The sequence below is a fragment of the Rhinolophus sinicus genome, chromosome 2 (assembly GCF_057876585.1).
Source record: "Rhinolophus sinicus isolate RSI-liver-muscle chromosome 2, RSI-T2T, whole genome shotgun sequence".
NCBI classification, from domain to species: Eukaryota; Metazoa; Chordata; class Mammalia; order Chiroptera; family Rhinolophidae; genus Rhinolophus; species Rhinolophus sinicus.
Genome location: NC_142502.1, coordinates 7,426,551 through 7,453,713, shown reverse-complemented (window position 1 = coordinate 7,453,713; position 27,163 = coordinate 7,426,551). Strand labels below are relative to the sequence as shown.

The 27,163-nt window shown below is 41.1% G+C and overlaps 1 protein-coding gene across 5 annotated transcripts in view; it reads left to right on the top strand.

Moving 5' to 3' along the window:
* FNDC1 (fibronectin type III domain containing 1) overlaps window positions 1-26,492 on the top strand; it is a 92,049-nt gene extending 65,557 nt beyond the window's left edge. For all 5 annotated transcript variants that reach the window (XM_088795300.1, XM_019749556.3, XM_074333768.2 and 2 more), the window contains 9 exons: window positions 5,617-5,694; window positions 7,088-7,231; window positions 9,211-9,441; window positions 12,101-12,209; window positions 16,471-16,550; window positions 20,329-20,358; window positions 21,116-21,277; window positions 22,691-22,813; window positions 25,713-26,492. In XM_088795300.1, coding sequence (XP_088651426.1) covers window positions 5,617-5,694; window positions 7,088-7,231; window positions 9,211-9,441; window positions 12,101-12,209; window positions 16,471-16,550; window positions 20,329-20,358; window positions 21,116-21,277; window positions 22,691-22,813; window positions 25,713-25,828 — 1,073 coding nt within the window. In that variant the 3' untranslated portion in view covers window positions 25,829-26,492. The remainder of the gene's footprint in view (window positions 1-5,616; window positions 5,695-7,087; window positions 7,232-9,210; window positions 9,442-12,100; window positions 12,210-16,470; window positions 16,551-20,328; window positions 20,359-21,115; window positions 21,278-22,690; window positions 22,814-25,712) is intronic.
* The last annotated feature ends 671 nt before the right edge of the window (window positions 26,493-27,163 follow it).

Below are 27,163 nucleotides of genomic sequence, written 5' to 3'. Positions count from 1 at the left end.
AAAGAATGGAGTTAGGACACTTTCGATCAGGTTGTGGTGGAGCTGGAACGTCACCATCTTTGCTGCTGAGCCCCTGTTGGAGCTGCTTTGGAAGAGGTCACCTTGCATTTGCATCAGGTTTGGAAGAGGCAAACTCATCTGCTTTCCCTCAGGTTGAAGTGAATCACCATGTCTGCTGTAAAGCTTCTGTCTTTTTAAGCTAATACAGAGTGAAGACCATTTATTTCAGCAATTATTTGCATGCTGGAATTCTTACACAGCTCTGTTGACCACGATAAGCCCAATCCGTGTGAACTTGAATGCTGTATCCAAGATGGGAACTCTGTTGGAAGTCAGTCTTTTCACGGAAAAGTTCTGAATCTGAATAAATATGAATATTTGATACATCTGAAAAATTCACACTGAAAAAAACAAGGAAACCTACTGAGGAAGAGAACCATTGGGAAGAAAGTTCTCACACTATCAATTCACCAAGTGAGTACAAATTGGAATTACCTTTGAATTTCTAGTATGACATGTTATGTACTTCCCTTGACCTTTTCTGCATATATTAACATGTATATTTTTAAAAATTGAACTATAATTAGAATAGATATTACTTAATAATTGGTTATAAATGGAAGAGTGACTATTTTGGATTTGGCTTTAGTAATAATAATAATAGTTATTATTATTATATAATTATTATTATATAGTTATAATAATTATTATATTATTATAATTATATAATAATAATTATTATTAATATTTTGCATTTTCTTTTGCCTGCTTTTATATAGGCTTCATAGCATGTTCTTTTAATTTTCTTTGTATTTTTAGACTTTCATTTGGCATGAAAGTCAATATTTTTCTTGGCATTTTGGTTTCTTCTTTTCTTTGCAAATCATTATACAGAGGATGCCAAAAAACGTTATACACATTTTAAGAAAGGAAAAAAACTGTATTAAAGTTGTAATACTCGATATATACCAATAACAAAAGATGAATAAAAGTCATGTATATACATTTTTTTGGCAACCCCGGTATGTATATTTTTAACTTCATTCATGTCCATTCTTCTTACTCCCTAATATCCAAGTATTAATAATAATTTGTCTCTAGGCAGCATTTTCAAAATAAGTACAGATCAATAGTCTCAGGAAAAAATTAGATTTGGGGAGAATAAGATATCATCCTTAAACAATATTGTAAGGTACTATATTTCATTTTTTTAAAAATACAGTTGAACCTTTGAATACGGATTTGAACTGCAGGTGTCCACTTATATGTGCATTTTTTCAATAAAACCTGTAAATGCATTTTCCTTATGATTTCTTAATAACATTTTCTTTTCTCTTGCTTACTTTATTGTAAGACTACAGTATGTAATACATATATAACAAACAAAATATTGTTTATTGACTATTTATGTTATTGGTAAGGCTTCTAGTCAACAGTAGGCTATTAGTAGTTAAGTTTTGGGGAGTCAAAAGTTATACTTGGATTTTTGACTGCACAGGAGGTTGGTGCCCCTAACCACATGTTATTCAAGAGTCAACTGTAATTAGAAAATCAGAGTCAAAATTACTCTTGAAAATCCTATAAAATAAAACAGAGTTGGCCATTTCTTGGTTGAAAACGTTGTAGTGGCCTTGATGCGCAAAGTACATTCTGTAAATGCTGTAATGACACTCAAAGCAGAGAGATGCTTTCAGTAAGAGGCTCTGCTGTCAGTAGAGGGACAGTTCCAGGTTTCCCCCTCACACGTAATCCACAGAACCACCTGTACTACATCTCCCTGCCTCTAGCTCTGCTCTTAAGTTTGTGTTTTCTCTCATGCAGCTTCTCTTTTGTTGTATTAAGTATAGTACAGTCCATAATGTACACTCACAAGTCCTGGGGCTCCATGTATGCACAACCAGTATTTACCAAGTGACATTGGCTATGGCATTTTGCAGCCTAGCAGCCTGAAATATTTATTGTTGTAGTAATTACGATTTAGAACCAGCATTAGTGATTCCTGAATGAATCACCCACCATTTCAAGTCCTCCTCTCTCCAACCGCCATCTAGTCGACCATTTGTCATTACATTCCATTGGCAAAACCCAACATTTTGTTTCTAGTGCGCCAATTTTAAAGTAATCTTTTCAGATCTCAAAATCTTGGCTCCTCTGGTTAAAGCATGCCCCCTTTCTCCTTTATGTTATAGGAATAACCTGTGTCATTCAACCATTCCAATAATTCAAGCAGTATCTATGTACTTCCTCATTATGGATGCCACACTTTTGTATATCTTCCTGCGGTCATAGATGTATATTATATGTTCGTTTCTGGTGTATTGTTGCTTTTACTCTTCTTCCTTGGCACGCGCGCCCACACACACACACACACACACACACACACACACACACACACTTTTTGTTTGCTCTGACTTCCCCATTAGATAATAAACTCCTTTCAGTAGAGAGTGTGTCTTCTGCTTCATGGTACCTAATTCTTCATCTTTGTTTATCTAAACAATACCTTAAACTATAGGCGTTCACTGTTTTCTGAGAAGTAAAAGCCAGTGATCCTTGTTTTTCAGGTTCCATTTCTACAGTGGATCTGGTAGTGTCATGTGTGTTTGGAAATGTGATGCTCTAATTGAACATCTTCAACAATTTGTAACATGACCGTGGGGCACATCTCAGAAAAACATCAGTTATTATGGAAAATGGTTCCATCTTGCCACATCTCGCTCTCAAGACAGAAAATACAAAGAGAATAATTAAAAACTCACCTGAGCTGGGCCAACTGCACAATTTGCAAATACCCTTGTGTTTTAAATGGCTATCATTTATCTTCTCTCTAAAGTTCTACTGAGAATATTTTTTACAGTTTTTTTTATATCTCTGGAGCTAAGGCCCTAATTCTTTGGTGACATTTTGCACTCATTTTTTTTAATGACCATTTGGATGAACCACTCAAGAGAATAAACCATCCCACATGGCTGGTGGTTGGCAGCTATTTGTATATGAAGACGTGGAAACTTTTGATATGGACGCTGGGGTGATTTATAAAACAACCAGTGATATGTAGTTCCAAATGCTTTGGAATGGCATTTGGGTGGGGCAAATTCCGATGGTCAGCTTTTTAAAAATATTGTATATATACTTCATTTACATCTGGAAGTTACTTTTACTTGGAATCAAGAGGGTGCTATTTTAGAAAAATATGACTGACTTTATTTGGTCTTACAAAAGAAAGAGCACTAAATTACTCAGTACAATGTTTACTTTTGCCAGCAGGCTTAACTCTCACTCATCTCAAGAAGTAATCCCAGTTTGCAGGTAAAAGGCATAATTTCTGTGACCGGCTGCCACACCAGAGTATTTCAGCACCTCAAGGAAGCACGCTTAATTCCAGGAACCCATAACGGAAACCTTTCCTCATCCACTCTGGGATGCAACAATTGTACAATTTATTCATTTTTGGCCTGGCCAAAAATAACAATGAAAAGAAATGAATCTGAACTGATAATGAGGAAAAACAAGACCACGGTCTTAACAGTTAAACTGACAAGGGAACGAAAATTGTATTCCAGGAAACAATGGCAAGATAACCCCAAACTTTAGGTGCTGTGAACTTGAAAACTGTCTGATTTGAACTAGCCCAGAAGTAATTCTTCGTGGAGCCAGGCATATTGACATTGGAATGACCAAAGGAAAAATGATGTCTAATAGTTTTGCATGAGGTGACCGTCGTGACCCCTGAAGGGTAGATAACTTACCCACTTGTCTCTTGTTAACATTCAATGGCCCCATCAGAACACGCCCAGTATCACCCCTACAATGGTGAGGCGGGCACTGGGCACCACAGCTTCTGGTGGCCACGGGGCTTTGCTCCATCATGCTCAGAAGGGCTGGACAGGCAGTGCAAGGTCGCCAGCGTCCTCCACTGGAGGGGTTTGTTTGGGCACCAATGCATTCACGATGCTATGCAAATGAGGCTCAAAACAGGCCAGTAGAATATTGGACTATTTCTGGGGAATGATCAATGATTTTCTGACAATAAAAAAATTCAAATAGGTGCATATGATTTTTTAGTGAAGGGGTTTATATACACTCTATTTCAATTTCCCCTTTATTATGCTGTGGCATGATGATTCTAATAGAACAAGGTTTACAAGCAATTTGATTGGTCAGTTCAACTCTTAGAAAGTGGAGGCAGTTTTATGAAGTATGAAGGATGTGGTCTTTGAAGCCAGAAGGCTGGAAGTTCAAATTCAGTTTCAGCTCTAGCCTTCACCAGCTGTGTGACTCCAGGAACGATATAAATCCTGGGTGTTAAGTGGGCATAATAAACCCATGTATCTTAAGGGTTTTATATGAGGATGAGCTCAAACAACATAGACATGAAAGTGCCTGATGCCCAGCCGGCATCTGATAAGTTGTAGTTATCCCTGTCTGTCCCCTGCATTGAGTTTACAGTTCTGTATAATTGCTGTGGGCTTTAGGTCAAAAGGAGGGAAGGAATGCCTCTGAATTTTTTTGAGTTAGAAAATCTTTTGCCTCAGATTTTATCAACTACAGAGAGATATTCTTTTTACAGCTGCATCTACACCCGCCAAGTAGAGAAATAATAAATTGGTTTCCTTGCGTGTTCTCAAAAAGACTTGTACTCAAAGTACCCAGATAATGGAGGCAAAAATTGTGTTTTTTGCTTAAAACACTCACCTTGCTAGACCATGTTGTTATTCATGCTCATAATATCAGTTCAGCCATTAATATAGTCATTTTAATAATGGCTCTTATAATTAGGGCTTCCTGGAAGATAAAAAATCACATATAGAATTCTAGAAATTGCATTTAAAGGATAATTCTGCAATCATAATAGATCCAGTGGTTTTGTAAGTAAAGCCCAACTTGTTTGTAATCATTGGAATTTGTAATCATTGGAATATTATTTCCAAATTCATGTGCAAGTTAAGGAGTGTAATTAGTACAGATTTATCTCCTGAGTCGGGGAGAGAGGGTGGGAGGTTGGAGGGACTTGTGCAGCACAGGGAACTCACGTTGGTGTGGTTTGCCAAGTTAGAATATAGGAGAGGCAGGAATTCACCCCGTTCCCAGGACATGCAGGATCCAGGGGGTGGAGAGATTGAGGGTGTGATGATCGAAGGAGTCACAGGTGGAGGGGTTTTGTCCCATCTTGAGAACCAGCTGCCACTCTCGTCCTGCTCTCCTCGCTTCTTCCCGAGGGCCTGTTATCAGGCCTGTGACAGGCCAGGCCAGGGCCCCTGCCCTCGGCGTGCTGAGAGCTGACTGGGCAAGTGTGGTGAGGGGCACTGAGGTGATGGGAGGGAGCTCAGTGAGAGCGCTCTGTGTGGGAAGGTCAGCAGTGCTGGGGAGGGGTCTTCCCTTGCATTGCTGGACGGCCTCTCCAGCGTCCGCTCCAGAGCACAGAGGAGAGAAAGTCAGGGCCCCACCTCAGTGCTCTGATGCTCTTCCTCTGAGAAAGTTCAGGAGGCCCTGGCCCTGGCGACTTCTTCCCGTGAAACGACTGTGGGGAATGAGTTGTGCCCTGGGGACGATTCTGAGACAACTGCAAGGAAAGCCCGGCATTTGCTGACCATTTCTCCCCTCCCCCTTCACTAGATGATTTCTCAGGATTGGAGACCGACACTTCGATCCCCACGATCCCCACGGAACAAGCCTATGTTGTCTATGATGAAGGTACTGACGAATTTTAAGCACATTATGTGGACAATTTCTTTTTTGATTGGAGAATCTTATTTCCATTACAAAGTGGATGATCTCAGTTGTCATTTCCTTTAGAACTCTGGGCTGGGGGGCTATGCTTAGGAAAGGGTGGCTGTACCCCACGCTGCCAAATTACCCCCCAATAATACTTGATCCAAAGAAAAACAGTGTGCTTGATGACAAATGCAGCTTTCTAACAAGTGCCCTGCGCTCCCCATCTCTCCCTGCCAGGCCCTCCGTCCTGCAGAAGTTGTGGAGCTGCCAGGTCTGGCTTCCCCCTTCCACTGCTCTTTGTAAAACTACTTGGTTTAACCAGGGTCTCAGCTTCCTCTCTTGGCACTTCTCATGTCATTCTTCCCTTTCTCTCCTTTTCTATAATAATTACATTAAAAATGCAATGCTACAGATTTTTTTTTGTTTGGTCATAGAATCTTTTCAAGCGAGGGTAAGCTTATAAGATTAAGAATACAAAATGCCTTGAGTAGGATCTGTAACGGTTACGAAATGGTAATTAATGATACTGTATATTTACAACCCTGTGACTCTTCTGTGTTTTGTAAGTTGCTGCTGAAGAACTCACTTAGGCATCTTGTCCCCACCCCAGTGCCAGCCTTTGACACGCAGGATGTCCCCTCTATTATCTGTAGCTCTATTATCTGGAGCTCCAGTAGTCTTAAATCACAAGTGTGGGAATAATGTCACCTTTGATGCAATCATAATAAAGCTTGATGTAGTGGTTTAATCCCGTAGCTTTTGAACAAAAACAAACTTTAAAGAAAAACAGCAGATGTCAGAAAGCAAAGGAAGGTTTCTTAGCACCTTTGAAAATACGAAGCATCTTTCTTGTTGTCTTTGAGCAGTTGAAAGGGAGCAGTTTTATTTTTTTGATATTAAAGAATTAGTTTTCTAAATAGAAATAACCCCACCTCCTCCCCAGAAAAAAAGCCCATACACAGATGATAAATTTTTTAAAAAATCAACTTTATTTTCTGATGTTAATCTTTTATGGCTCTAAAAGGGAAAATTATTTAGGTAAAGAATGGCTTAGCTCAGTAACGGGAGTGTGCTAAACTGGATGAATTCTAAGGCTCTCTCCAGCTTTGATTCTAAATCTCATTTTTCTGGTCATAAGTGTTTCTGTTTTCCCTTACTCTCTTTTATCTGCAGCTGCTTTTCTGAGGGGTCTGAAATGGGGGCAAATGCTGTTTTATGAGAAACAAATTACGTTTAGACATAGCATTTATTTTACGGTGTGTGTATGAACGTGTATGCTTCAGTGTAGAGTTGAATCTTAAGAAGGTATCTTTGACTGCAAACGTTCCCCTTTCTGGAAGTGCCCAATTACAAAGCCTTCACATCATTTCAGATTATGAATTTGAGACCTCAAGGCCACCGGCCACCATCAAGGCCTTCACCACCACTACCATGCCCGTGGTTTTCCCACCAGAAGGCACCATTAGTTCCTTTCCTGAAGAAGAATTCGATCTGGCTGGAAAGAAGCGGTTTGTTGGTAAGGAAGTTCTCTTCCTTAATCAGAGAAACATGGGTTTTAAACTTTTGCTCTTTGAAGAAGAGTATAACTAATCTCCTGGCCTGGCCATGCTGGTACATTTGGAGCAGAAGTTTTCCCAAAATAAGTTTCCATTTGGGGTTGTTCGGTGACTCAGTCCTGCTTAGATGCACATGAACCTGCTTCCAGCAGAAGTCAGAATTGGGGAGCAAACGGGAACATTCAGAACCAGACAGAGTTGAGTTGAGAGAGGCTGCCTTGTGTAGCCCAAGAGGAAGGAACGCTTGCAAATCATCAGGACCAGGGAGCAGGAGTATTTGTATTGTAGCCAACTTCTCTAAGGCGAGACTTCCCTGGGCCTGGTCTGCACATTATTTCAGTTCTTCCTAAAAGATGTGCAGTTGACCGAGTTGAGCTACTAGTTCTTCGTATCGTATCACAGAACCCAAGCTCTTTTTTTCAGTTATTTCCTGTCATTTTCATTAGCATCTGGAGATTTATTTTACTCTTTTTTTTTAGTTATTAAAACAATTTCAAGAGTAAATTCTATTTCACTAAACTGTGTTTCATTCCCTGTGGGAGTCGTCTTCCCGCATGCCCTTAATGAACTTCACTAATGAGACAGATTAATATATTACTAAGTGGGAAAAAATAATATTTAACGAGGTGGAGATAGGCAACAGCTTAAACTGATATCACACCTTTCTGTTTCCAAGAGAAGTGTTGTGCCATAAGCAGAGAACAGCTCTTGCCAGCCAAGATGCAGTTTTGAGTGTCTGAATGACACGTACTTGAAGAACAAGAATCTCAGTTTGAGGTAGCATTCCTGAGGCCAACGCTGGCCCATGGCATTCTGCAGCCGGGCTGAATTCACCAAATCCCCCGACTTTATGGCTGGAGTTCCATGACAGAAATTGAAATCCCTTCAGCACTGTTATTAGCTTTTCCAAAGAACTTGTCTAAAGACTGAAAGGCTTACCACTGTCTGGCTATTTTTATTTGTTTATAACTCTGTGAAGCATAGTAGATTACTCCCCCAAAATTCCTGATGAGATTCATGGACAAGCTCTAGAGGCCTAATTTTATACAAATTATTGGAAAATAGAAGAGCTGAAAATTGCTTTTAGTCCACATGGCGACTGAAAATGAGAACCTATACCAAAAGATGCAATGGGACATTTAGAAAGTACTAGAAATTTGTTGCATGAGGGCACTTGGGAGTCTTGAGTGTATAAAGCCCAACTCTGGTTCCTTGGCATTTCTATAGCGCATGTATAACAGAAAGAGCTGTGGACTGGAGGGAGAGTCTCCTGCTTGAGCCTTGTTTCATGGCTCAGTGTCAGTAGGCTCAGCTGGGGCTTGGAATATTAGTTCAAGTCCTGCCTTATTCCTGGTACTCTTGTATCCACTGAGATAATGTGTGTAGGAAAAGCTTGAACCTGTCCATATATGTGAATGGCTATTATTGTACTGAGCAGTAATATTGTAGAAAGCTATCTAGGCCTGGCCTTGTGCAAATATTCCAGATGGTTATGGGGTCCCTGAAGCTGCAGGGAGACCACCTGGGACTGAGGCTACACGCTATATATCTTGATCAGTGTACATTTCTTTCTGGTCCCAAGACTGTCTAGCGAATGAACTGTGTTGAGAGAACCCCAGCTGGGCCTGATTCACACTTTTCCAAATGTTTGGGCATAGAAATAGCAGAATGCTGCGGATTTATGTTACATGGAATTGTAGTTTGAGGATCTTTCAAAATCACTTTGAGAGCATAGCCATCGATGTTGATGGGGCAATAGGATCTTTTGAAATCACCAGATTGAAAGATGTAAATGTGTGGATCCAATTAGGAGAGCGAAGGTTGTAGCCTTTGTCTATTAGGGAGACTGCATGGTGGGGTCTATCCATGGGGCAGACATTGTTCCTGCCTCCAGAGAAAGCCTTCAGCAATTTGATTGGGTATCTCTGTTCTTTTCTAGCTCCTTATGTGACGTACTTAAGTAAAGACCCATCAGCCCCATGCTCTCTGACCGATGCTCTGGATCACTTCCAAGTGGAAAGCCTGGATGAAATCATTCCAAATGACATGAGGAAGAGTGACCTGCCTCCTCAGCACGCCCCCCGCAACATCACCGTGGTTGCTATGGAAGGCTGCCATTCATTTGTCATTGTGGACTGGGACAAAGCCACCCCAGGAGATGTAGTAACAGGTGTGTCCAAGGCAGATGTTCAGAGCTCCCATCAACTTATAGATGGGAAATATAGACAATAAGGGATGGGTGGATGTATGGATGAATGAAGGGTGGATGGATGGATGGATGGATGGATGGATGGATGGATGGATGAGTGATGGATGGAGAATGAATGGATTCTACCATCCACCATGGTGGAATAAATGGATAGATAGATGGATTCGGTGGATGAATGATGGATGGATGCATGGATGGATGGATAGATTGGATGGATGCATGGAAGCATAGATGGATTGGGTAGATGAATGCAGATGTCTACTTTTCAAGAGGATGAAATATAGGCAACAAGGGAAGCCTTGTGGGGCAGTATGAAAAGCACTGGATGGAAGTCAGAAATTCTGTATCCTAATCTCCGATTGGTTTGTATGACCTTCAGCTACGTACTATATCTCCCTGGACCTTGGTTTCCTCCTATGCAAAATATTGTTACCTCTATTACATTCTATCATCCTAGAAATGGCCAAGGAGTCCAGGTAGCCACTTGTAAGAGTAGTTCCTGCCACGTGGGTGATGAAAGCGCTGCTGCCAGGTGTCACTCTGCGTCAGAGTCAACCCAGGTGTTGTGACTCTTCCTCTTCCCTTCTTTCCATGACTGCTGGGTGCTTCTAGATCAGTCTTGGTTCTTTCGAGTTCCTTATGTGGGAATTGCATGTGGTAGAAAATGGCCAGACATCTTGAGCCTCCTGGGTGTTGAGCCTCCTGGGTCATGAGTTCATCTGACTCTGCTAAGGATATATTTGAGGAACACTCTGTTTGAAATAAGCTTTTACAGAAGACAATTGATATTTTCTTTGAATAGAGTCTTCCTTTGCAAATGATTTCTTCTGGGCCTGCAAGTTGTATAAGAGGAAGGAATATGTGTATGTCTGTGTGTGTCTCAGGGCTGGGTGGGTTGTGGTGGTATAGGTCAAAGTTTAACATGTTGTCTGTCACTATTTTGCTAGTGTATGTAGCTCATCAAAGTCAAAATTTCTGGTGCTTTGGCTTTATGTCCTTAATATTGTCTCTTAAAATGAGAAAAATATATTCAAGAACATCCCAAGAGTAACTTTTCTTACGGAGTTTGCACAGTGGCCCAACAGCAGGAAACAATGCCCCAGGTATTCTGCCAGGTGAGGTTGAAGGGCCCAGGGGAGCAGTGAGGGGGCAGGATCAAGGAGTCTGTGTCTTTGGTGTAACTAAAAGTGCTGGTTACTCTAGCATGTGTGCTGCGGCTGGCCAGCTTCTGTGAAGTCCAGCAGGTTCCTAATAAAACCAAATAAATCAATGGAAGGAGGAGAGCTTGGAGTCAAAACATCAAGAAAATCCTTTTCTTAATTGAATACGGTTTTATGGATGGCAATTTTTAAAGCAAGTAAGTAGGCATACAGAAAAAAATACCTGAAAACCTTACCTTAAGCTATTTAGCTTTTGACCTCTTGCATACCAGATGTCACTTAACTTAAGTATACCACTGCGCCCCTGAGCCATGGGATGTCTGAGAAACATGGCTGCAGGATGAGAGTGTTGGCCACACTACATGGGCCTCCAGGCCTGCTGGGTAAGGAGCCTGAGAACTCCCAGTAAATGTCTCCAGACTCAACTCAGACATGATTTTTGTGTTACCCTGTAGATGGTGTGTGTCTGAAACATGTGCTCTTGTACACTTTGCATCCTGAGCTGTCCAAAGCTCCTCTGAGACTTCGGTGTTACCACATCGTCACATGCCCTACACCTAACCCCAAACCAATCCTTAGTACCCTAATTATGAGTACTCAGCCCCTAGCATAAATAATATGGATGAGGTACTTATAAAGATTTGGGCATTCCCAGTGTAAAGTTGTGCCCACTCTTGCCAAGCTGATTACCACGGAACATTCCAGCCTGTGACGGCCCTGCAATATGCAGGAAAAGCAACAGACCCCAAAAGGCAAAGGGGAAAATAATGGGAGCTCTTCCTCAGTACATTAATCAAGTACTGACTCTTTTAACCACAAAACAATGAAGCAACAGATACATATATACCCCCTAAACCTAAAGAGGACGTCATGCTTTGGGACCTGTGACATGGCGAGTGCTCTGCTGCTTTGCACCAACCGTTCTTTCTTTCGTAAGCAGTCAAGTGAATGCATAATAAGATGGTGTCTACACCATAGGAATCTCCTGCCGAGTAATCAGCGTGCGACCAGTTGCTTTCCCTAATGTCTCCTAGTAAGGCAGTGGTTCCTCCACTAGGAGTAATGCCGTGGGACATGGTCGACGTGATGGCCTCTTAGTTTTTCCGGACGAGCTCATCAGTCTTGCAGGACTGGTTTAGCCAAGAACAACAGAGAAATCAGATGTCGCCCATGTTCAGCAAATACATAGTCCAAACCCCGCAGCCCTCACAATCCAGACACAAGGATGAACAGAGAAACCTGAGCACCACCTGAGAGGAAGCACACGTTCTAATTATGGAGTGTATTTTTCATGTCCTCCCGTTTAGGATGAAAACAAAAGCCTACATGACCTCAGGGCCCTGCCTATGTTTTCCATTGTGTGCATCTTGAGTTTCACCTCATGCTGTCCTCACCCTGCCACTCCGAGACTCCCCCTCCTCCTTGAGGCTCACAGGCCTCTTCCTTCTTTCCCCTCGTAGGTTACTTGGTTTACAGCGCATCCTATGAAGACTTCATCAGGAACAAGTGGTCCACTCAAGCGTCAACAGTCACTCATTTGCCCATTGAAAACCTGAAGCCAAACACGAGGTATGATGTGTCAGTCGTTGCGAAACAAAAAAACGAGACCTGTGTTCATGGTCACAGACGTCCTTAGGACAAAAATGAAAGGATCAGTCAAAATGTTTTCATGCTTTCTTATACATTCTCTGTTTAGTTCTCAGAATATCAGTGAACGCTTACCGTTGTCATGTATTTTTTCTTTGAAGAAATTACTATATGTGCTATAATTGTTAGTCTGTTGTGCTGATATTTTTTTCCCTATTTTCTAGAGACTAAACACTACCTACCATTGGGGGAAAAAGAGGTTGTCCTGTATGTTGAAAGGGAATTGACCCATTGGTACTCACTCTTGTGGTAGCGTTCGTATGTGTCATTCATGGAGCAGCAATTGCTAAACATTTTAATGAACTGGTACTCAAACTCTGTGACGTAGAAGTTCAGACCATTCAAGAAAGATGCATTTTACACATGAATGAAGGTTACAATTGTGTCTTTTAAAATTGGCAGTGAGTGGGTGGCCAAAGGGCCATCTGGGAGCCAGAGTTTATAGCCCTTGGTGTGAAATATGCCAAACTTGCTCCCAAGGGTACAAAGCGGATGACTATACGTTTCCGCCTTTGTGCTGTCTGGTTTCGATGATAATGACCATCAGGAAATCTTCCTTGATGGCGAACATGGGCAAAGCACCCAGCACGTGATGGCTGAGCAGTTGTGTGCTTGTAAACTGGCTCTCTGGGGAAAAGGTCCCTGGTTTTTGGTGTTTTCCAACTTCTGTAGTATAAACACTCCCACCATGGCCAATTCCACGCTATCAGTGGGCTCGCGGAATTTCTGAATATTTAACAAATATTTAACAGGCTTGAGCTCACTCAAGCCTGTACAAACGCTCCAGCACGTATTGTCCCATCAAGCCACTGTATTCACGTAGCAGAGTGGTAAGTGTTGTCACTGTGGGTTAGAGGTCTCCCGTTTTCTCTACAGGCAGAGGAATACAAAGAAGGTTGGAACAAAATACTATCCTTAAACAGAAATGTGCTGAAGGAGATAGAAATTGGATAAGAGCCGTGGGTACTGAACTAGCTGAGAACTTTCCCCAGGGCATTTCAATGTGCCACTTGGGCTCACTTGAACTGAGCTTTCATAAACTGTTACGAATTTCAGGGTTTGGCAAATGAAAAACAAGTAGCAAAGCAAGAAATCGAGAAAATACTTTTCTTTCTTTTTCCCTTAAAGTGATGAAAAGTAATTAAAGGAAACAAAAGCAACAAAGTTAGAGAAAACGGAGTCAACACCAAATTTTTTCATTGTGTGCAGAGTGACAATGCTTTGACAGCACAGCCGCAGTGTCAAAAAGCTGAGAGGCCTTAGAGATGATTTACAGCAAAATTGAATGCCAGTCTCCTGAGTGCCCTACCCCCCGCCCCCAAATCCAGTGTTCTTTTGACAACTCTTGCTACCAGACTGATGTTGAGTTTGAATAACATCAGGAGATGGTTATGTAGAAGGGAAGGAGGCCGACATGGCAGGAGGGGGCAAGGAGGGAGGAGACTGGACAGGCCGGGCCCAGAGGGCCTGTGGAGTCCCTGTGGCTTCTGTCCTTCCCTCCATCCCCATTCAGCTCCCTGACAGACAGCCTGGGGACAGCAGCCGCTTTATAGCCTAATCCCCAGGATGCTGGCCTGGTTATTTATTCAGTTATTTGTTCTCCTGATGCTGAGTGCTGGCGCATGGAGCACATGTGCCTCCTCCCACGTACATTTCCTCAAAACCCCTCTGAGCAGCTGCTAAATGTTTACAGCTAGGAAAGTGTGACTGTGATGGAAGGACGCTCATTTCCCCCTGCATGACCCTCATGCAGAACTTGTCTGGTGGACTCACTTTAGGAGTCCACAGGCTGCCTCCACGGAGCCTGCCTTTCCTCATTCTCGTCATAGTCCCCAGGGCTTCTCAGGAACTGCTTCAGGGTCCCTCCACGTAGGGGACGCTCTCTAGACCCCAGCCGACTGAAGCGGAGCCAGAATATAAAAACCAGCTGTGGTTCTTTAGAATTGAATCTTGGTTTTGACTTCATGTGGGCATTATCCATTTTGTTCGCCCAGCGCAGCCCCAAATCGCTTTCTGGAGCCTGCATATTTTAATCCACACTTAAAGCACAGAGATTTGTCGCTGGGGAGTCTGTTGGAAAGAAGGGGCCAAAAGATTATGTAAGAAGGCAAGGCATGGATTGTTCTTGTTACTTGGGTGAGGCAGAGTATGAAATACATATTTGAATTCATAGAAAAAGCTTCATGTGGTTTTTGAAAATAGAGCCTTTACTTTTTTCATAAGTCCATGTTACTTTTCAGCTCAGCATACTTAAATTCACTTTGACACGTTAGATAAAGTTCAAGTGGAACTATGTCTTTGGAATTGGGCCGCGTGGGCTTTGCGGAGGATAGAATAATTGTGCGGGCGGGAAGGTGGATTCGGAGAATACTTAGGTTTCAGTGGCAAGACAAATTGACACAACAAAGAAATCGGAATAGCTTCTCATGGTTGCCTGGTCGTCCCTTTTGCTGTCTCCTCCGCTGTACAGCAGTGCTTCCCACTGTGGAGCCTGGGCAGGTGGTGTCAGGCTGGCTCCAGTGGCGGCTTGAAGACCACTCAGCAGAAATGGTCCATGGAGTCTTGGAATATAAGTGTCATTTTTAGATTTTCAGGGAAAAAGAAAATATCTGTAAAGTTTAACCGGTATCATTGGCATATGCCAAACCCACGGCTTGAACTGCCTGCAGAGTTTTGCCTTAAGTAACTCCACAACCACTGAATAAAAGTCTGCGTAATTGTGAAAACATGAACTGCTGAGTGAACTGAGATTTGGAAACTCATATGTTCTTAATTGTGCGTATCTTTTTTTTTTTTTAATGAAATGTTAAAAAGGATTGTCTCCTTAACGAAAAGTGAATGACTTTCTTAAAACGCTTAAAAGATGACTAATTTCAATGAATGGCTTAAATATTTCAGCCATTTAAACCAGCCCTCTGTTTAATCAAACACAAAGTCACACTAGTATGTCTGTGTAGCTGTAAGGCCAGAGACTCCCTTGGTGATTTCAGAAGCTCAGAAGGTGTTGTTAGAACAGTGGTACAACAGACATACGCCTTTGCTGTCTGAATGTAAATAATTCAACTTTTAAAAACTTAGTGCATTTTAATTAGTGCCTGACTTAATCCAAGAATTCTGTAACCTTGAAGTATAACTCCTGCTGGCCAGAAGCCTTAGGGAAAAGCTCATCATGAACTCTCCAAAATGGCAGAGAGCCACACTCACAGGATTGTTTAGCACCTTTCTCACCTGTAAGTAGCTGAGGACTGAGAGCACAGATAACATCTAGAATCCCAGCAGGGAAGACCACACAACGATTAACAGGAAATATGGTGGGTCACAACAGCAGTGTTGGTCGCCAGTGTTTTCTAACCACTGTAGCTCGTAAGGGAACAAAGCAAGATGTTTGGGGACTCACAACCGGCTTGGCTTACCAGTCTCCTTCTAGATGAACCAGTGGATCCAGACGATGTGCTTTCTAGCATATTCCCTGTTCCAAGGCAAAGATGACTACTCTGGCTAAATTTCTCCAGCACTTTTCCACTTCCCCTTCCTGGACTTGCGTCTCTTTCCCTGTAGCTCAAAAGCTTGAAACTCAGTGACTTTTAACGGTCCAGAGCCAACCATAGCACTTGTCATGCCCCGAACATCCTTGTCGTGTTAATTCCACCGAGGAGGCCAACCTCCGGACTGGTTCCCCCTGTCTCCGCCAACACCAGTTGCATCATAACTGGGTCCAGCATCCGACTTTTTCACACGGAGTCCAGTGATAAGAGTTAGGTTACAATGTGAATTCTGCTCTGTCAGTGACTTCCTGCTCCCACTTAGCCCTCTTGAGCTGTGAGACTCAAGCTGGGACGAGAGAAGGATGAGAGAGGAGCCTTTCATCCAGGACGTGTCTCATGGGGCAGTTCAACGCTTGATGCCCTAAGGATCACACACTCTGAGTGACTTATTTGCCCAACACGCCCCTTCTGTTCCCATTAGCCACATGTCTATGCTGCTACTTGTATCATCTTGAAAAGTTATTAGAAAATGAGAAAGTTCAGAAAAAATATGAAGAAATAGCAGTGATGACTGCATTAGTAAAAAATAGGACTCAAACCTTGCCGCAGAGTAGGTGCTCAATAGTTTGGGAATCTGTCTTATTACATATAAATTAAACAAACTGCTCTTTCAAAAAACTGTTTTCTTCCAATTTCAGGTATTATTTTAAAGTTCAAGCCAAAAATCCTCATGGTTATGGACCAATCAGCCCTTCAGTGTCATTTGTTACAGAATCAGGTATGGCTAACTTCACATTCTCATTATTTTCCTTTCCTTATTCTTAAAAACAAATAATTTGGAATAATGACTGCAATAGAATAAAAACGGAAGAAGTAAAACCCTAACTTTTCCATTTAATGAATTCATGTTGGATATTGCTTTATAAAATAAACATTATTTTCTTTCTGCTAGGTTAAAACTTGGATAATAAAATTAAAAGTAGTCTTTATTGGAACTGCCTGGAAAGTGGAAAGGTCAAATTCCAGTGAAAGGAAAAAAAAAAAAGAAAATCCAGTTTTCAACCATGTGGGAAAGATACATTTGAATCTAGCTGCAGAGATAATTTTTTTTTTTAATTGCAAGCAGCTGAAAAACATCAAAAAGGAAAAATGTCGTGAAGCCTGAGAGGCAGTGCTTCTAACAATTAATCAAGTCTCTAAGACACTCCCCTACTAGGAGATGACGATATCTTTACTTAATTTGGAGACTTTAATTGAAGTACTATTTAATCTTACAGGCAATGCCACTCAGAGGATGTCCTGTATTTGGGATGCTGGTGTGCAGAGTTCTCAGGCCCTTCAATAAAATGCTCCTTTGGTCATGGTCTGAAGCAGCCCACTGAGCTGGCCATGGTGACAAGCTCCTGGGTTAGCAACCTTCCCATGTAGGAATCCAAGCTGGAGAGTGGGGACCTGTGGTCTAAGCCAGGCCACCTTCAGAAGACCAGCTGAGCCAGCTCCACACTGAAATACTAGACGCTCTGAAAAAAACAAAACAAAACAAAACCAGATTTTTTTTTCCCTTTCACTGGAATTTGACCTTTTCACTTTCCAGGCAGTTCCAATAAAGACTACTTTTAATTTTATTATCCAAGTTTCAACCCAGCTCTAACTTCTATTTGGTTAGATTAGTCCCTACATGTATCTTCTTCCCAGAACATTTGTCATTGGAAGATATTTTTAAATGTCATGATTTGAAATCTGAATCTAAATATATGGAACAAAAAATATTTTGTGAGAATATGCTGTACACTGGAAATGTAGGCAAAGGACCTCAAAAGTGTTTTCACCTATTTCATCTAAGAAGTGTGTTTCTCATTAGTAATTACGAAAGAGTAAGAGAAAACCATTTTCAGTGGTTAATTTGCTAATGTAAGGAATGTGTCTATGTTTATGGCTGCATTTCCTAAAAATAAAATGGACCATTGGCCACTATCAGAATTAATATAGGAAAAAAACCCCAAGTGAGTCAAATATAAACAGCTGTCAAGAAACTGAGGTCCAAAATCTGAGAGTAGAATGTAATTTCTGAGACAGCAATGTAAAATTTTGAAAAGACAGCTCTCTGCTACCCGCTTCCCAGTATAAGTTCCACCATACTCCCACCCCACTTTTTTGTGGCTTCCAAGGTGTGGGTGATGAAAATCCAGGGCACCCAGACTTCTGAATAAGACTGTCTTGGGTGAGGCTCTCATCTTACAGATGCTCTCTTTCTGTAAACCCCCAGAAGATTCTCACACACACAGAAATTTGACCATTATTTGCTCTGGTCATCATCACTTTATTCCATCAGTTTATTCAAGTCTCTCCTTCATGTAAAAATTGTTTTATTAAAGTATAGTTGACTTACAATATTATATTAGTTTCAGGTGTACGACATAGTGATTAGACATTTACATACCTTATGATGGGCTACCATGATAAGTCTAGTAAATATTTGTCACTGTACAATGTTATTGCAATATTATTGATTATATTCCCTGTACTATACATTCTAGCTCCGTGACTTATTTATTTTACAACTGGAAGTTTGTGCCTCTAATTCTATTTTACCTTTTTCACCCATCCCCCTACTCCCCTCCCTTCTGACAACCATCACTTTGTTCTCTGTGACTACGAGTCTGTTTCTGTTTTGTTTTGGTTATTTGTCCTGTTTTGTTTTTAGATTCCACATGTAAGTGAAATCATACAGTAATTTTCTTTGACTTATTTCACTTAGCACCCCTGGGTCCATCCACGTTGTCACAAATGGCAAGATTTCATTTTTCTTGGCTGAGTAATATTCCATTATATACACGTACCACACCTCTTTATCCATTTATCTATCGATGGACACCTAGGTTGATTCCATATTTTGGCTATTATGAATAATGCTTCAATGAACATATGGGTGCATTTATCTTTTCAAATTAGTGTTTTAGATTTCTTCGGATAAATACCCAGAAGCGGAATTGCTGGGTCGTATGGTAGTTCTATTTTTAATTGTTTGAGGAACCTCCATACCTCGTGCACTGTTGGTGGTAAATTGGTGCAGCCACTGTGAAAAACAGTACGGAAATTCCTCAAAAAGTCCCTCTTTCATTTTGTACTCCCTGTGGAAAACAGGTTAACAACAGGAAAATCATCAAGTAATTGAATTATGACATTTGCCAAACATGAGAATCAAAACATTTTTTATGAAGTAAATGTATGGGTGTGACACAGGCTGCACCATGGGTTCGGTTTTATTGTTGTTTGTGTTGTTGTTTTGTATTCCTTCCCTCCACCCACGCTGGCACATCTGAGACTTTTTTCAGCAGACTGTTGAAAGTTAAGAGCAGGAGAGTAAAAGAAGCCTTTACACTTACGGCTAATGGCGTGGCACTGTATTTTGTGGATCGTGGATGACGTCAAAATGAGTGGTCTACAAAGGGGCAACACAAGGGAGATTTGGGGTGATGGGATTATTCTGTATCTTGATTGTGGTGGGGTTCCACGAATCTGTTTACATATGTTAAAATTCATAGAATATTTACCCTAAAAGAGCAGTTTTACTCTGTGATAATTTTTCACAAAAAATGATGGCTCCTGTTGACGTAGGCCCAGGCATTTTATAAAAAGAAACTTCTTCTAAAGCAGAAGTCCTTAAAAAGCTAGTTTCATATTCTCTTAAATGGCAGTATCCGGACTAACATATAGACATTTTTAAAAAGCAGCTCTATTGAGGTACAAATGGCAAACCGTAAGCGGCACATACTTGGAGTACAGCTGAGTATGTTTTGAGGTATGTTTACCCCTTGGAGCCATCCCCACAATCATGATGGTGAACATCTCCATCACCACAAGTTTCCTCCTGCTGCTGTGCCGTCCAGCGCTCTTGCCCCATGTGCCCATCTTTACCGGTTTCCAGGCAACCACTAAATGCTTTCTGTCACTACAGATTCATTTGCGTTTTCTAGAAATTTATGTAAATGAATCATACAGTCTGAATTCTTTTTTCCTGGCTTCCTTTACGCAGTGCAATCATTTTGCGATCCATCCATATTGTTGTATGTAACAGTAGTTCATCCTCTTTGATTACTTAGCAGGATTCCATTGTATGACTTGTTTATTTGCTCAACTGCTGATAGATACTGGGTTGTTTCTGCTTTTTGGCTACTAAAAATAAAGTTACTATGAACATTCATGGATAAATACGCAAGACTAGAATGGATGGATTGTATAGTAGGTATATGTTTACCTTTTTAAGAAACATAACATCTTAAAACATAACGAGTATTTAATTATTTTATAGTACCCAATGTCAAGATGTTATCTTCAGAGAGCCACAGCATCTATATGAATAACAAAGTATTTCTCAAAAGGAAATGCTTCGAAAAGAAAAACTAAGGATAAATGTTGGCATCTGTCAAATAAAACTCGCATATTTCTTCACCTATTTCAGTTTGCTTAGCTCTTTCAGTTACAACAAACATTTCAGCAGTTGCATAGTTGTGAAGTACGATAATGAAGTCAATTATTTCTTTTTTATTCTACAGACAATCCTCTGCTTGTTGTGAGGCCCCCAGGTAAGTTTCTCTTCTTAATAAATTTGACATTCTAGTAATCAGGTTGAATATTGAATACGACATTGTTATGATTACTCACAAGTAGAAATGCTGGACCATTTTTGCATTTTATCATTTTATGACAACTTCTGTGGTTTCTTTGCACCCTTCATCCTAATCCAGGGAAAAGAGGAGTGACCCAGGAATTTTTTAATATGGCCATCACAGCCAATGTCAATAAAAAACCATTATGGGCAGCCAATATTTATGAAAATAGATAAATTTATTTTCATGCAAACCCCTTTGAATATTTTTAATTGCTGAAAAGGTAGCAAAATGTATTAAGCGTACAACAAAATTTTACTTTGTTTTTCAAATAAGCTGAGGAAGCCCTATTGCTTAGGTTCTGGACAAGCTTTATGTGTGACAAGCACAGTAGGAATAAATGCTGAGAGACCAGGAGCGAGAGGAAGGATGACATGGCACACAGGATCAAATGTGCCACTATAGCTTGTTTTCCATAAGGCTTAAAGGCATTTTCTTATTCTGAGAATCCCTTAACTAGGTTCAGCTAAAAGGAACTCTCCAATTGTATTTCAGTGCTAAGAAAGAAGGGGAAAGAGAAAGAGGGGGCCCACTAGGGGAGGTGGGAAAACTTTGCTCAGAAACGCCCTGCGAGGAGAGGAAGGCCCAGTGAATAAGTCAAATCTGCTGGTACTTTGTGCAACTATAAACACGTGGAATGTCATGCCTTAGAGGGTGTGTTTTTGTTGCCAAGGTGGTGAGCCCATCTGGATCCCATTTGCTTTCAAACACAACCCTGACTACACGGACTGCCATGGCCGGCAGTATGTGAAGAGGACGTGGTATAGAAAGTTTGTGGGAGTTGTTCTTTGTAATTCACTGCGGTATAAGATCTATCTCAGTGACAACCTGAAAGGTAGGTCTTTGAGGATGCTTGGCTATCGGAGGGTATGGAAATTTTTGATTTTATTAGATACTAACTTGACATAGCATGTGTATCAGAATATATTTAGGTGTGGACCCATTATGTCTCACTCTTGCTCAAATACAAATCAGTTTTGCAGTCTCTCTATTTTAGAGTGACTGGTTTTTACATTGGCACCCAGAAAAAAATAAATAAATAAGTATATATATGTATAGATAAGTTATATATATATATAACTTATCTATACATATATATTCTATACATAGAATATATATATATTCTATGTTTTAGGAATGAAGTCTAAAATTCTGTTATAAACTTGAAGGCCAATTTTTTGCCATTAATTCAATAATAATAGATATGAGTATAAGCTGGAAGTATTGAGGAAAGCGCCCTCTTTCATTCCTTGCCATTGGCACAACTTTATAGAGAAAAAATGTAGGTGGTGGAACATACATCAGTAGAATTATTTGTTCTGTGTCCAAGTCAAAATTACATTGCTTTCATTATGGATGGGGATTAAAACAAAGAATAACATACGTACTTTGAATTACTAACATTTCAAAATGCCATTTCAACCCTTCTGGCTTTGACTTACCCACCTACACAAATTTGTTTTTATTTCAAAATTTGCACAGCTTTTAATTTTTTAGTACATACATTTTTCAACTTTCCCTCAGCTGGTCTATATTTTGTTATGGGCCATGGGGTTTTTTGTTGTTGTTGTTGTTTTGTTTTGTTTTTTCTTGCTAGTGCTAAGCATTTCACAACAATGTCAAAACAAACCCTCCCTTACTTGGTGTATACGCCTATTCCAACACCCACTGTCTCTCTGCTCTTTCTTTTCTCTTCCACTACTGCCACTTTTCTCCCCCGACTCAGAATCCCTGGGAGAGGTTGCACAGCCATCTCCAGCATTCCAGGGTTGAGAAAAGCAACTTGGCCCTACTGTGCCGCGGTGGTTCAGCACCACGGACAGTGCCTTATGCCACAGACACGCATTCTACTAGTTAGGTACGAAAATAGGTTCTTCTGTTTTTATAGATCATCATGTCTTTCATAATTATTTTGCAATGAATTCTCTGACTAAACTAGTTTCCTCTGTTCCTTTTTTTAAACCATGGAGTAAAAAAGTCTACCATTTATAGGCTGAAACTGCCTGTAATATTAATATTTTCTGTTTAATGACCACTTGTTAAGGATTTGGCATACATGATCTGTCTGAATCTTTACAACAGTTATGAGGTTGGTGCCATTATCACCATTTTTTAAACATGGAAAGTATGACACACAGAGTGTAAGTAATGTGCCCAATTCAAATGGTCTCCAAAGCTTAAGCAAATTCCTAAACCAACTGTGGCATATTTTTTATCAGTCACTGACCTCCTTCATTTCTTCATGCAGACACATTCTATAGCATTGGGGACAGCTGGGGAAGAGGTGAAGACCATTGTCAATTTGTGGATTCACACCTTGATGGAAGAACGGGGCCTCAGTCCTATATAGAAGCCCTCCCTAGAATTCAAGGTAATGAGAACAAAGGTCTGATGTGTTAACTGGGAGGTGGGAGAGGAGAGGTACTATAAGGAGAAAATTCGCTGTGGCCCGGCCGTTGGCTTCCCATTTGAAGACAGATGTTGGCAGCATTTTGGATCATACCAATGAGGAATCAACAAAATACTCCTACCATGGGCTGGAATTGAGGTGAGCCTAGTGGAGTAGGGCTGCAAAGGAATATAAGACCTTGTCCTTACTCTCAGGAACATGGTTCATAACCAGGAAGGGAAGATAAATATGTGAAAGGTAACTAAGAGTGTACTACTTAAAGCATATAGAATGACAGGAGTTATGTCACATGATTGTCCTATTATCAGGAAATCATGCAGATTACAGTCACAATCTGAGATCAAGGGAGGCAGGCCACCTGAGGCTGTCAGGGAAACTCTTCAGAAGAGGCAGAGTCTAGGCTGAATCATAAAGATACCAAGACGTGCACAGATAGGAGGTCCTTCCAGGTGGGAGAATGGCAAGAACAAAAGTATAGAGGAAGGAAAAATAAACAGATGCAAACCAACCATGATATGCTTCAGGAGACAATGTATCAACTATTTGATTAGGGCATTATAAGGTGAGAACAAGTATATTCATCTCAAAAGTTAACAACTTGCTCTATGGTACCAACTCCACCAACCCCCCAAACAAACAAATAAGTAAACAGAACAGCTGAATGAAGTCCAGCACTTTTCCATTATGCACTCAACTCTTAGTGATCTGGCATTTTCAAGACATGAGACATTCTGATGTATCAACATTTTTAGTTTGGAAAAAAAAAAAGGTACAAAAATTACCAATTTTCAAAGAATTAAGACAGAGTAAAATGCACAAAATGATAAAGTAAGTGTATCATTCAGTGTTCTCCAGAGAAACAGAATCAATGGGGTGAAAGGGGGAGAGAGAGAGATTTTAAGGAATTGGCTGATATGATTGTAGAGGCTGGCAAGTCCAGAATCTGCAGGGTAGGCCAATAGGCTGGAGACCCAGGGAACAGTCAATGTTTCAGTTTGAGTCTGCTGGCAGAATAACCTCCTCTTCATAGGAGGTCAGTCTTTTTCTATTAGGGCCTTCAACTGATTGGATGAGGCCCACCCATATTATGGAGGGTAATCTGCTTTACTCAGAGTCTGCTGATTTAAATGTTAATCTCATCTGAAAAACAACTCCATAGAAACACCTAGAATAACATTTGACCAAATATCTGGGTACCATGGCCTAGCCAAGTTGATACATAAAATTAAAATAAGTGTATAAAATATATCACATTCCTTCATTTTTGGGGGATCTTGCAGTAACCCCAGGGTTACTATACATTATTTGTATTTCACTGTGTTTCTGAGACTGTGGTCATGGTCAGGGTTTTGGCTCTGAAGAGAGGTGCTGGTTAATCAATACACTCATTGGTAGAATAACAGGTAACCTCTCATCTGGCAAGGGTAAATAGGGCCCAGGGGCAAGAGCAGTTGTTGAGTTGCTGAAAAAAAAAAAAAAAAAAAAACAAGAAAGAAAGAAAAAGAAAAAATTGAGGAGGTTGGGGTATCACTTCTACTTCAAAGGAAAAATGGTCATAAATGCTACAGCATTCATTCCTTCAAGAGATTCACTTGAAAGAGCTAAGAGTCTACCATAGACTCCAAAAAGTAGATAGACATTGGAGGCTTGAGATCTGGGGCAAGTTGGGAGGCCCTAAATTCTGTGAGGACCAGGTGGAATCTTGCCTTGTGGTGAGGGTTCCATAGAGATTGGTTAAATTATCTTCTTTTGTGGAGAGAGAGGGCACTAAGGAACATTTTCCTACCTGTGTCATGCATGTGTGGGGACTGGATTATCCCCACAAAGCATGCCTGGAAGAAACCTCAGAGGCTACTGTGACCTCACACAAAAATGGTTGTGTTTATTTGGAAGTAACATTTGTTATAAGACAACTTATCAGAGGTCTTCTGTCTGAACGAGGTTGTAAAGATCAGAATTTTTCCAGTTGGTTTGGGTCCTTCTGATGCTGTGATACTAGCACCAATTCCAAGTATGGGTTTTCCCCACACCAAGCCATTCTCTAACACCAGCTGGATGTCCTACAGTTAAACTCAATTCTGACACTATTTACCTGGAGTAGCATCAGATCCCATAGTTTAAGGGCTCAGTCCATAAGAGTTCCTCTCCTCACCCACTCCAGACACCAATCACAAGTCCTCATTGTCACCTGTACTTCTGACAGACCAGTTGTAGATCCAAGTTTCCCACAACCCCCTCTCTGGGTTTGATTAACCTGCTAGAGCAACTCACAGAAGTCAGAGAAACATATTACTTACTAGATTACTGGTTTATTATAAAAGGATATAACTCAGGAACAGCAAGATGGAAGAGATGTACAGGATAAGACATGGGGAAAAGGCATGGAGCTTCTATATTCTCTCCAGGTGTGCCACTTTCCCCACATCTCCATGTGTTCACCAACCTGGAAGTTCCCCAAAACCCATCCTCTGGGGTTGTTATGGAGGCTTCATTACATAAGCACATTTGATGAAGTCACTGATCATTGGTGAATGGAGTTATCTCCAGCCCCTCTCCCCTCCCCAGAGGTTGGGTGGGTGGGACTGAACATTCCAACTTTCTAATCACATGTTTGCTTCCTCTGGGGACCAGCCCTCATCCTTAGGTGCTTCCAAAAGTCATCTCATTAACATAAACTCAAGTGTGGTTGAAAGGGGTTTGTTACGAATATCAAGACACATTTATTGCTCTTATCACTGAGGAAATCCCAAGGGTTTTAGGAGCTCTGTGCCAGGAATGGAGATGAAGAAATACATATTTCTCACTATAAATTACAACGTCACAAATGCATTTTCTCTCCATCACTTTCCTTTTACCCTAGGCTACTATCGACAGTATCGCCAGGAGCCCGTCAGCTTTGGCAACATTGGCTTTGGAACCCCCTACTACTATGTGGGCTGGTACGAGTGTGGGGTCTCCATCCCAGGGAAGTGGTAACCCAGGACGATCTTGCCGACAGCTGGCCCTGCCTGGCCCCCTTGACTAACTTGCACTTGGGGCCGTGAGCAGGAAAAGAAGATGGTGTCCCAAGCCACACAGCCCGGGGTGTCAACAAGGCCATGGGATGGACACTGGATATTTGGGGCATCTTCAGTCTGGAACTCAGCCCTGCTTCCTGGCCTGGACCACACACAGGATTCAATGTTGCTGTTAACTTTGCTTCTCCACACATTTTGCTTATAATAGCACATCCCAGAGACAAGTGAAACACGCCACTAAGAGGATGCCCACTGATTCAGGGCAATTTTCACACTTTTTAGGCACAAAGTTCAGACCCCTCGGTATTTCCAGGGAACAGCAAAAACACGCTGTGCTGCCTTCATGGAATGCTACACGCTTTCTTTTTGCTCATTGGACTCCTTCCAAACTAGCTGAATTTAAGCTTCGGATCTCTTTTTATGCAGTAGAACTGAATTACTAAAATCACCACCAAAGGAAATGTATCCTACTTAAGATTTATCCCATGGACTAACCCACTGCTAGACCAAATGTATCAAATCTTCTTTGTAAATTCTCATTTTGGTATATATATGTATATATGCATATACATATCCACACTTGTCTGCAAGAACATTGATTAAAATCGCTAAATTTGTACCTATTCACTAGATAAATGCGTGCGGGACTTTTTGGAGCAAAGGTCCTCTTCATTACCATCTTCTAGAAGTGTCCAAAGCATATGTGCTCTACATAATATGACAACAACGGAAAGGTGTGTATGCCTCCCGTGACCAGCGCTGACCTGTGGGAATGCTGGGGATGGTGTGGTATCAGCAGTGAACTAGCTGCAAACTGAGTGCCTTCTACCTAAGGAGACAGCCTTTCCGTACCCATGCGAAACATGTGCTAGCTGCCTCCGTGAGGGCATATCCAGTACATTTCCAGATTCATTAAGATGTTAGGTCCCAAATGATTTGAAAATCCAGTCTTAAAAAACTTCTTTTCCCTTTCCTGTCTATCTCAGTATCTACTCCTCAAAATATAAACATCTTACCCCTCTTGACTGCAGCACAAGAGGGTTTATTTAAAGACACATTATTCTAATTCTTTTTAAAACATGGTCTCTTTTCCATGTGCTTGGCTCCTCTGTGTCCTCAGGCGGCTCTGTGGGATGAAGGGTTTGTCTTCTCTCACAAAGGTTTCCATGTAAGAGAAGCAGGGGTGGGAATGAACCAGAGGCAAATGCTTTTCTGGGGCCGACTGGCTTTACCACTCGCATAAATGATTTCACTGCAGAACGCAGTCCAGGCTCCTGGAGTCAATTATTTTCAG